The 11,523-nt window shown below is 45.7% G+C and overlaps 1 protein-coding gene and 1 pseudogene across 1 annotated transcript; one reads left to right on the top strand and one right to left on the bottom strand.

Annotated features, from left to right (window-relative positions):
- Positions 1-40: 40 nt before the first annotated feature.
- LOC136460370 (uncharacterized) lies at positions 41-1,714 on the top strand. Its single transcript, XM_066460097.1, has 3 exons — positions 41-338; positions 577-825; positions 873-1,714. Exons 1-3 carry the CDS (start codon positions 41-43, stop codon positions 1,712-1,714), a joined length of 1,389 nt encoding a protein of 462 aa, XP_066316194.1.
- A 1,016-nt stretch (positions 1,715-2,730) lies between these two features.
- On the bottom strand, positions 2,731-3,677 carry LOC136460369 (uncharacterized; annotated as a pseudogene).
- Between the last annotated feature and the right edge of the window lie 7,846 nt (positions 3,678-11,523).

Raw genomic sequence — 11,523 nt, 5'->3', positions numbered from 1 at the left:
CGGAACTAAGGATTTAAAGAAGAAATTAAAAGCTGGAGGCATGTTGGTGGTTGATGAGGAAAGGCGTGAAGTCAATGTGAAATGTGCTAATGAAGAGGATGGCTGTGATTCCCATGCTATGGATACTGATGAAGAGGATGATTCATATGATGAAACATCTGATGGAGAGTTGGTTAGGAATGAGAAGAAATTTCTCAAGTTTGATGCCAATGCTCCAGTGCCAGTATTCACTGTTGGGATGGCTTTTAGTGATAAGTCAACATTCAGGGAGGCTGACATCAAGTATGGGCTAGCAGAAAGGAAGGTGATTAAGTTTGTGAAGAATGAGAGCACAAAGTGTAGAGCAGTTTGTTCATGGCCAAAGTGCACTTGGGTTTTGCATCTGTCAAAGACATCAAGGGCAAGTAGTTGGCTTATAGCCACATGTAAAGATGTGCACACATGCCCACCAAGGAGAGACAACTCTTTAGTGACATCAATGAGAATAGCAGATAAATATGAGGAGTTGATATTGGCTAACCCATAGTGGTCAGTTGAGAGTATGAGAGAAACAATTCAGGAGGAAATGTTTTGCAGATGTCAGTATTTCAAAGATTAAGAGAGCCAAATCAATTGTGATGCAAAGGATGTATGATGCAACCAAGGGGGAGTATGCTCTGGTGTTTGACTACCAGCTTGAACTGCTGAGAAGCAATCCTAGGAGTACAATAGTAGTGAAGCTTGACACTGAAGAACTTGAACCCATGTTCATGAGGTTTTATGTCTGCTTTGATGCATGCAAGAAGGGGTTCCTTGTTGGTTGCAGGAAGGTTATTAGACTGGATGGTTGTTTTTTAAGGGATTAACCAATGGAGAACTGCTTTGTGCACTAGGTAGAGATGCCAACAATCAAATGTACCCAATAGCTTGGGTAGTTGTAGAGAGGGAGACCAAGGAGTCCTGGGACCTTTTCTTATCTTTGCTGAGCACTGACCTACAATTTGGTGATGGTGATGGCTGGGTATTCATTTCTGACCAACAGAAGGGGCTCATCAATGCTGTAAACAAGTGGACACCTAAGGTGGAGCATAGGATGTGTGCCAGGCATATCTATGCTAACTGGAGGAAGAAGTTCACTAACAAGAAGTATCAGAAGCTTTTTTGGAGATGTGCAAAGTCTTCATCAATGAATCTATTCAACTACAACATGAACAAGCTAAGGGCAGAGACACCACATGGGGCTGATGCTATTTTGAGAACTGATCCTGAGCATTGGAGTAGAGCAAGGTTCCTTCCAATCATAAGTATGCTTGAAGGTATAAGGCGCCAAGTTATGGTAAGAATCCATGAGAACAGGAACAAGGCAGAAAGGTGGACAAGTCTCATCTGTCCAAACACCTACAAGAAGCTGATGACATATGTCATAGCTAGTGGGTTCTACCATGCTATCAACAATGGCAACAATTGCTATGAAGTAACCTACTGGGATCACAGATTCACTGTGAATTTGGATGAGAGAACTTGCTCCTGTAGGTTCTGGCAGTTGTCTGGTTTGCCCTGCCCTCATGCTATTTCCTGCATCTACTATGCATCTAGACCTTTAGAAGAATTCATAGCCAAGTGTTATTCCGTTGAGGAGTACAACAAGACATATGCACACTGCCTGCAACCAGTGGAAGGCAAGGCCTTTTGGCCAGTATCAAATAGAGAAAAGCCTTTGCCCCTAGGTATGTAAGGATGCCTGTAAGACCAAAGGAGAGGAAAAGGCAAGATGGGGAGAAGAAGAAGCCACCTCAGGGTAAGCTATCCAAGAAAGGAACAACTATAAGGTGCAGAGTATATAAAGGGATTGGACACAACAAGACAACTTGTAGCAGGAGGACAGGTTCTGGTAATGTAAATGGTGGTGCTTCACAGTCTGGTAATGCAAGTGGTGACGCTTCACAGTCTGTCAGAGGAGGTGATGGTGCTTCACAGTCTGGTAGAGGAGGCTCATCAAAAAGGAAGTCATGCCCTTCATCTATTGCTGCTAGTAGCAAAAGACACTGCAATATAAGTTTAACTGCTTATTCCATGTGGTCATCCTTAATAGTAATATACTTTCTTTGTCTTAGTTATATACTTCCTTTGTCTTGCAGGATGGGCAAAAAGCTATGAAGTCATCAGCAAGAGTGAAGACAACGCTGAAGGAAGGGGCTCGGGCTAAGGTCCCCCTAGAGGCCACTATACCAGGGATGTCTAGAAAGCACAGTAAAGCAAGCTTCCAAGTTTTAGGTGCTTCTACCTCCAAGGTTGTTGTGTCAGCTACAGGACCAGCCAAGCAGATTTATCCAGAGGAAGGAAGACCAAGTGCAGCTGATCACAAGGGAGTCACTCCTACCTTACTGCTGACAGGCCCAAATCCTTGAGCCCATGTCTGTGTCTGTGTCTTATCTATGCTATCTGGAACTATTGTAATGAACTTGGATCTATCTTATCTATGCTATCTGGAACTATTGTAATGAACTACTATAATGAACTTGGATCTATCCTTCTACCTTACTTCATGAGTCTGTGTGTGTGCAACCTGAACTATTATAATGAACTTGGATCTGTGTTAATCACTGAATGACATGTGTTAATCACTGAATGACATGTGTTGTATGGATCTGTGTTGTATTGAACTTTAGTCATCTCTTTGTGCAGACGCCATAAAAAATTTGACAAAGCTCACGGTTACACATATAAAAGAATTCATGCAACCACATTTCATTAAAACATTAGGACATGAGCATTAACCTGATACTCATACATGGTCCTGAGCATTATGCTCATGCGTTAAGCTGATACACAGCCCATAATAGAACCTGAACAGGTTTTCAGTACCAACATGGATCCTACTAACTACAACTACAACTACACCAAGGCTAACACCCCATTGACTTACATGATCCAAGGCATCCAGGAAGCAGGCACTAATCCTAAACACACAAATAGAGCAGCAAACAAGAACTTCCTCTCCTTCTCCAATGTCCCTATCCTCACCTCTAACTCAACTCTAGATTCAGCTCCCAACTGCAATTCACCTTGCATAATGGCCACATCTCTCCTGGTTGCAACAAACATGGCCCCTCTGTCTTCATTGTACCTGACAGTGCCTTCCAACTCAAGCTGTAGTCTTTGATTCTCCCTTGTGCCTTCCAGCTGAAGCTGCAGTCTTTAATTCTCCCTTGTTGCACCTTCCAAGAGTCTTGCAGTCTCTATTCTTGCATCTTCCAAACTCTGTTTAGCTACTCCAGTTGCACGCTTCCAGTGCTTCACTGCATCTCGCAAATCAAGCAGAAGTTGCTTTTTGAAACTACTGTTTGGCGGATCCACCCAATTATAAAAGTCGCAACCACCATCCTATGAAACAAACCAATAACCAACAAATCAGAGACACACTCAATCACTGATGCATCTATAGACTATGAATCACGAAGAGAACAACTTACACGAGCCCGCACACACTTCAGATACCGCAATCCTAGGTTCAAATCACTCCAAGATATGAACCTAGCAGCTTTTGCACCGCATTTGCATAGCACAGCTGGGGTATACTCCAGTGGTCCTTCACGATAGGGGATGGGTGAGGACGAATCAGCATGGGAATCGCCATGGCGACGCCATCGCGACTCTTGGGTCCCTAAACTTCGACTGGACCCGCTTGAGGTCGCCATATACGACTACGAAGGTGGCGGCGGAGGACTCCCAGGCGGAGGGGAGACTGCGGACGCAGAGGCACCGGAGGAGAGGATGCGGTAGCGGCTAGGGTGGTGGCGGTGATGGAGGCGGCGGCAGCATCTAGGGTTCGGGGGATAGGAACTAAGATGGAGAGAGAGCTGAGCGAGCTAGCTCATGTTTTTAACCCACGCAGTGATCCTTCGTGTCCGTCAACGCTAGCGTGGTCAGTCAAAACTGGAAACACGTTAGCGCAAACCACCTGAATCGCGCTAAGGGGCTTAAACTGAACGGGTTTGAAAGTTACGGTGCCCAGACCAAACGATTTTGTACTTGGGGGTCAAAATTAGACCGACATGAGAGTTGAGGGGCCAAAAGTGGACTTAATCCTAAGTTTAATGAGGATGAAGATGAAAACTTCTTTCCATTATCTAAAAAAGCATCCGGTTATCCGAGAATGGGAATCAAAGTTAAAGCAAATTCGAAGATGGTCAAATGGATTTTTTGTCTGTTATTTATGGTGGACTGGTGGGGGTGGTTGGCAGGACTAACTCATAGCTACAAAGATCATACTGGGCTTGGCCAAAGACATGCTGTAGCAGAGAGGGAGGAAGGGAGTATGTTAAGAACCAATCAGATTCAAATGATCTCATCACACGGATTGCCACGGTGGATCATATCATCCGGATCGCTGAGGTGGATGAAGCACAGGATCCATGACGTGGATTAGTTGAGGATTAGAGATTTGGATTAGTATTAAGCGTCCATATAATCGGGTAAACCACTGACATCGCCAATCCATCCTCAATGGATGCCTCCATGTACAAAAGACTTCAAGTCTGCAGGGGAATCCAATCATGCAGTTTACAAACTTTGTACAAAACACAAATTTTATAAAAAAGAACCAACTGGTGCAGAAAAAATTAAGACTTTGTCTACTATTGTTGGGGGAAGGACCGACCCTTAGGCACCCCTGGGCACCGACCGCCGCCCCCTGATGAGGCGTTGCCATTTCGCAATGGCGGAGTGGCGCCAACATTCCTTTCAGGATATGACGTCCATAGTTTCGCCTAGGCGAAGGCGTCCTGGCCAAAGCCGGGCCACAGTCCGCAAAAGCAGTAGACGTTTCGCCGACGCGAAACGATGGCCGCACGTGCAAAGTCGAGGGAAATTCAGATTCCGGTGCCGTCCCATTTCGTCATGGTGAAGAGGCCCGGTGGACTGAGGAATGTCATTTCGCGCTGGCAAAATGGCACTCTCAAGAGCCCTTGCGATGGGTGTTGTGGCGGAGCACTGGCCGTGCATTTATTTTCTCTTTAGCAAATTATTAAATCTATTTTTTCAGGTCCGATGTGGCGGAGCGTGTGTAGTACACTCCGAGGCTCCGGCTATTCGCCTTGGTGAATAGACAGAGCGGTGCGCGCTCGCTCACGTGGTAACAGTCACGTATGTGATTGCCCTTGCAGGTTTCGCGCTGGAGGAGGCCACCGGGGGACAGGATGCCGACAACTCCTGTCCAGCTGGACCCACAGGGTCAAAAAAGTGGTGACACAGCGTGGAACCGAGCGGTAGACCGAAGCCCGGTGGCATCTGAGGCAGGCGACATCTTTGAAAGGCAATTAGGTCTAGGACAAAGAGGAATATGCCCCGAATATGTAGCAGTTGCGGGGGGCATTTAGGTCCATGAAAAGCCTATGAGCGTGTATAAAAAGCCCCCAGGAGGGGATTGTAAGGAAGAGGAAGAATGACTCATTGAATCAATTATATACACTTTGTTCATCTTGTGTTCCTTTTGTCTATTTGTCCCATACATTCGCTCGTGTGGCAACCCGGTGTTCGAAGGCTGAGGCCTAGAACAACATTGACACTCACCATGGTTGTCGCTCGAACTTAGCATGCCACTAAAGAAAGGAGGACCGAAGCTACCAATGGATAGAGCAGAGCCGTCCAAGGCAGCTGTCGCTGCAGCGACGGAAGCAGCCCCGTGGGATGGCGCGATAGGTGCAACATCGGCGGAACCGCCAGCGTCCCAGGTGCATAAAGATGACACGGTGCCGCCTCGTGGCCTAGAGGAAACGCCCAAGGGCGTTGTTTGAGATGTGCAACTTCATCAAGATGGGAACGAGATCGCAGAAGAAGATGAAGATGGTGAAATCACCGAACAAGCAAGAGACCTAAGGAAATTGGAACAGTATCAGCAAGAAATCATAAGGCTGTAGCAAGAGAAAGAGTAGCTATTACAGCAAGCGGCAGTGTGAACCAGAGTCGAGCAAACTCAACGGGCCATCCGCCAAGCCAAAATTTAGAGGCAAAGATTGCTAAGGGAGATCCAGGGACTGCAGAGAGCAGGAGCTGCAGGTGCCATTTCGGGCGGCGAAAACGTTGTTATGCCTGAGGCCATCGTATAGGGCAAAGATGCAGAAGCGTACGACCTCACTTCGCCTCTACCAAAAGAACTTCAGCAGTACCCCTGGCCATTAGGTTACAAACCACGCATTCTAGCTTTCGATGGAAAGACATCCAAAAAAGTTCTTAGCCTGTTATGAAATCAATGTTGTTTCCGCTGGAGGAAACACCCAAACTTTGGCGAAATGACTCATCATGGCAGTCGAAGACATTTCACATGACTAGTACACCTCATTGAAACCCCTTTCGATCCAATCTTGGCAATAAATCAAAGCAGAACTCTTATCAACCTTCCAAAGTTACCAATCGTGGGCAAAAACTACAAGACATCTCTTGAACTACGTGCAGCGAGATGACGAGCCCTTGTTAGAATATTTAGAAAGGTTTATTCAGATCAAGGCCTAGGTGCTGAATGTGCTAGAAGTGACACTGATAGCAACATCAATTGAAGGTTTGGCCATAGGCCAATGTGCGGCTCATTTCGCTAGAAACCAGCCCCAGATAGTAAAGGAGTTGTTCGAAGTATGGGTCAGTTTAGGTCAGATGATGATCTCAAAAGCAAAAAGTGTCGCGCAATTCATGAAGGCAAGCGAACAAGGCCCCGAAACCATCATAGACGCCCACGCAGCGAAATGTTAGGCCTTTTCACTCTATTAACAACCTCCAAGAGGAGTTAGGGCAGTCAGCTCTAGATCAAGCACTTCCCGGACCACCACCAAATCAATAGTACATAAGTTTTGATCAGCCTATGCGCGGTGGCCGGGGAGGCCGTGGCACGCGTGGCGGGCGCAATGGCAGAGGAATGGGAATAGGCCACAGGCTCCCATACTGTGCCGTTTGTGGCGAAAATGCAGGCCACATTACAAAGGACTGCAAATACAATAGAATGGCAAGAGAACTCAAAGAAAAAGATGATGCTGCAAGAAGCAGCGAAGCACCAAAACATGTATTTCATAGCGCCAACTGCGAAATTGTGCATCATCAGGTATTCAACCACCCTTATATGCTGTCAAACAACAACACCTTTCAACACCCCAGCTACTCACAGGGATACTTCTAGTCCCCTTATGCCTGGCAACAGCCTACATACCAAACATATCAGCATTTCACACAACATCCGGTGCAATCAGCTATCGTGTCTTTGCCAGCTCAACAAGAGCAACATCATTCTAGCCAGATCCATCTAGCCAAACAAGAGATTGCCCAAGAACATCAAGCCATCAACATCTTACCTTCTCAGGGTCACATATTCGCCATCACTGGAGGGTCTAACCAGGAGCACGAGAGCAAAAGAGCAAGAAGGGACTATGAAAGAAGGGTCCACACAGTTTCGCCCATACTACATTAGAATAGACCAGCATGGTCTATGGTGCCGATAACATTTGACGAAAATGATTTCCAGGTGCGAGATTATCCCCATACAGACACATTCGTTGCAACCGCCAATGTGGCTGGTTTCACATTGCACAACATCCTCATAGACAATGGAAGCTTCGCATACATTCTCTTCATCAAACCTTTCGAGCAAATGAACCTTGACCGGTGAAAGGTCCATATTTGGTTTTGATAATTGGGAGGCAACCTAGGTGGACTAATTATGTTTAATGTGAGATACACAGGTGATTAGTCCATAGGTACATGTGTGTGAGCAACATATGCCATGGAGGTGAAATGGCTCGAAGATGTTGCAAAGCTCACACATGTGATGAAGGAGCTCATTGCACATGAGACATGACATTGAGTCATGTGATTATGGTGGAGAAGATCAAGACATGACTTGGCTCGACGGACCGGTTGTAAGTGTGAAGGGCAAGTTGAGTGATGACTTGTCGCCGATGGACTAAAGCAACAGTGAAGAGCAAATGAAGTCAAGATCGATGAACCAATATGGTCAGGTGATGATATAGAATGGATCATATCATTATCGATCATGTTGGTGCATGTGTTGCATCAACATCAAAGGAGTTGGAATGGAATGCGTAAGGCAAAGGTATAACCTTGGGCATTTTATTTCACTGGTCATAGGTGTGTAGAGAAGTTTATGACTAGGTTTAGGATAGATGGCCGTACTATCAAGAGGGGCAAACTTGTTTACATATCGGTCATCTAGTGCCACTCGAGTGATCTAACTTTGCATCGTTGCTAGGATCGAGTGGCGTGGCAAGTTGAGTGGCTAACTCCTTAAAAATGTTTGTGAAAAGCTAACACACATGCACAAGGTGTTGTACACTTGGTGGTGTTGGCACATTTGCAAAGGAGAAGTTGGAGTTGAAGTGGATCAACTCGGTGAAGAAACAGAGGTGAAAGGAGGTCACTGGAAGTGACCGAACACAGGCCTCAGCAGGACCTATGCGTCCGGTCAGTGTAGACTGAGAGGCATGGTCTTGGTCTTGTTGACCGGACGCTAGCGCCTGCTGGTGACTGGACGTGATGCTCCTATGTCTGTTTGTTGGTGATGTATGGTGATGTGGCGTTGGTGAGCTGACCAGAGAGGACCAGACGCTGACCGCATCAGGCCACGTTGGACCAGACGCATTAGGTCACGGTTTTGCCTCTCTAGAGTCAACCTGACTCCACGCGGTGCAGCATCAGAAGGAGGGATCGACGTGTCCGGTCGATTTCTCGATGTGAGCAAGCTTGCGAGGACCTGATGCGCGTGGCTACGTCCTGTCTTGCTCCTGTGAGTTCGATCGTCACTTGACCGTTGAGGTGGTGTCAGTGACCGTTGAGATCGCATGGCCAAGGTTGAACGTGGAGGCCACATGGTGCGATCGCAGCGACCGAACACTAGCCAGGTGCATCCAGTCATCTTGACCAGCATGTCCGGTCACCTCGAGTTGCCTCTAGTGAAGGGGTATCTGCTAGTTTAGCCCGTGGGGCTATAAATAGAAGTGTTGGCCATCCTTTGGCTGCTAGATGAGCACCCTTGAGCCTTGGTGTCTTGTGTAGGTGTGCTTGGGAGCCCTCTAACTCACTTGAGCTTGATAGTATTTATCCAATCGAGTGAGTGAGCGATTCTAGTACGATTGCATCATGAGGTTGCATCGAGTGACACTAGGTTATCAAGTTGCAAGACAGTGGTGCTTGTTACTCTTGGAGGTTGCCACCTCCTAGATGGCTTGGCTTGTGACTCCATTGAAGCACGTGAGAAGATTGTGTAGTGCTCCGGAGGAGGATTTGTGAGGGGGATTGTGCTCACCCCACGGGAGCCACAAAGAGCAACTCTAGTAAAGCGAGATGCGAAAGGCGACAAGTGGTCTGGCTGGGTCATGTGCTAGAGCTTGTGGTAAGCACTCCACGTGGGAGAGTGTGACTTGCGGGTTACCACTAGCAAGAGAACCGGTGGCAACCTTGGAGCTTGTCTCAATGGGGACTAGCATGTTGGCAAGCATGTGAACCTCAGGATAAAAATCATCGTGTCATCCTTGTCTTCCCTTGGTTTGCAATCCCCTTACACAAGCATGCAATTACTCTCATAATACATTGTGCTTGTGTAGTTGATCTTGTAATTAGTTGACTTGTGTGGTTGGCTAGTTACCTTCTTGCTTATGTAGCTCTCTTGTGTGGCTAATTTGGTTTTAGTGACCTTGTTAGTCACGTTGCTTAGTTTGTGTAGCTAAGTAATTTGCGCTCTATAATTTGGCTTGTGTAGCCTTGTTATTGAGCATTGCTAGTGAGCTTAGGTGGCTTTGTGCTTTTGCTTACTAGAGTGTGTAAAAGCTCCCCCGGTTGGCAAAGTACTAGTTGCATAGGTTTGTGTGACCTTGCTCCTATAATTGGTTAGGTGAGCTCTAGCTAGCTCGGCACCTTAGTTGCGTAATTAGGATCTTTGAAAGGTGCTAGAGAACATAGATAGAGGGGTGTAGTCTTGGCTAGACCGATAGTTTTAATTCCGCACTTGTATCGGTTAGCCAACGCGTTTAATTTTTTAGAAAGGACTATTCACCCCCCTAGTCTGCCATCTCGACCGTACATGTGGTATTGGAGCTAGGCCTCTCATTGTGATCTTCACCGACCCGAGAGATTGACGTCTAGTGGGCTAGGTGATTGTGAGACATATATTTTTGATGGCACAAACTTTACACTTTGGAAAAATCACATGCTTGATTATTTTTGTGCAAAGAGACCTAAGTTTTGGTGGATTATCACTAGTGGTCTCACTCATGTCTTGAACCATAGAAATCTAACCAAAGCTCAAAAAGTTCTCTTTGAACTTGATGCACATGCTTGTTGTTATCTAATAGATGCTTTGAGCTTTGATTTGATGAAAAGGATAAACTATGTGGGAACCGTTCGTGAAATATGGGAATCAATCAAGCACAACTTCAGTGATTCCTCCACATGGGATGATGGCAAGTTCAAGAAAGAGGAGCCCAAGGAGGAGGCACATGAGTGTGTTGAGCATGACCACAATTTGGTGATTGTGGAAGATTGCTTTACCTCATGGTCAAGTGATGATGTTGATAATTAATCTACTACAAGCTCACTTGACAAGGTTGATGATGATGCCTCAAGTGATGCAAATGATGATGCTACCCCATGCACACTTGATGGTGATGATGATTGTTCATGCCCAGATGATATTTCTACAACAAGCTCTCCAACACCTCTTCATTGCCTCATGTCACAATGTGACACTAAGGTATCAAGTTGCAATGTAATTGGTCATGATTCATATGATGAGCTTGTGGGTAGACCTGCTAGCATGAACATAGCTTTAGAAAATGAGATGGCTAAAACAAGTAAATTGGAAAATGAAAACTCATTTCTAAAGAACACATGTGAACAACAAAAGCATCTACTTTATGTCATTAGTTGTTCACATGAGGAGCTAAAATTGGCTCATGAGGAACTTAGTGTTGCTCATGATAACTTGGTACAAGACCATGCTTTTCTCACTAATAAGCTTTCTAATGAAGAAATTAAAACTAGTAAGAGCTCATCACATGGGTCAAATGATCAATCACACAATGTTGCTAACCCTTGTGATGTAGGCGAGAAGCATGTATCCACCTCCTGCTATGATTTGCTAGATATGCCATGTTCTTCATAGATGTTTGTTCCTCCTCTATGTCTTGTGAAACTAACATTTTGAAGGAGAATAATGAGCTCAAAAATGAAGTGAAGAATTTGAGCAACAAGTTAGAGAGGTGCTACAACTCAAGAGTCACCTTTGAGCACATGATGAAGACTCAAAGAAACTTCGGTGACAAGAGTGACCTTAGATTCAACAAGAGCAAGACCAAGGGGGAAAGAAAAAGAGAAAGAAAGATAAATAAGTAAGAACAAAAGAGGCTATCTCATTTCATGTGCTTCACGTGCCATGAAGTGGGACATCTTGCAAATGGCTGCCCAAATGAAGAAAAGCTCAAATTAAAGAAAGAAGAAGAGAGGCTCAAGCATGTGAAGTGCTTCAAGTGCCGCACTTGGGGTTACCTT

Source organism: Miscanthus floridulus, chromosome 6, assembly GCF_019320115.1.
Source record: "Miscanthus floridulus cultivar M001 chromosome 6, ASM1932011v1, whole genome shotgun sequence".
Classification (NCBI taxonomy): domain Eukaryota; kingdom Viridiplantae; phylum Streptophyta; class Magnoliopsida; order Poales; family Poaceae; genus Miscanthus; species Miscanthus floridulus.
Note: the sequence above shows the minus strand (reverse complement) of the source record. Positions and strands in the feature narration are given on the sequence as shown.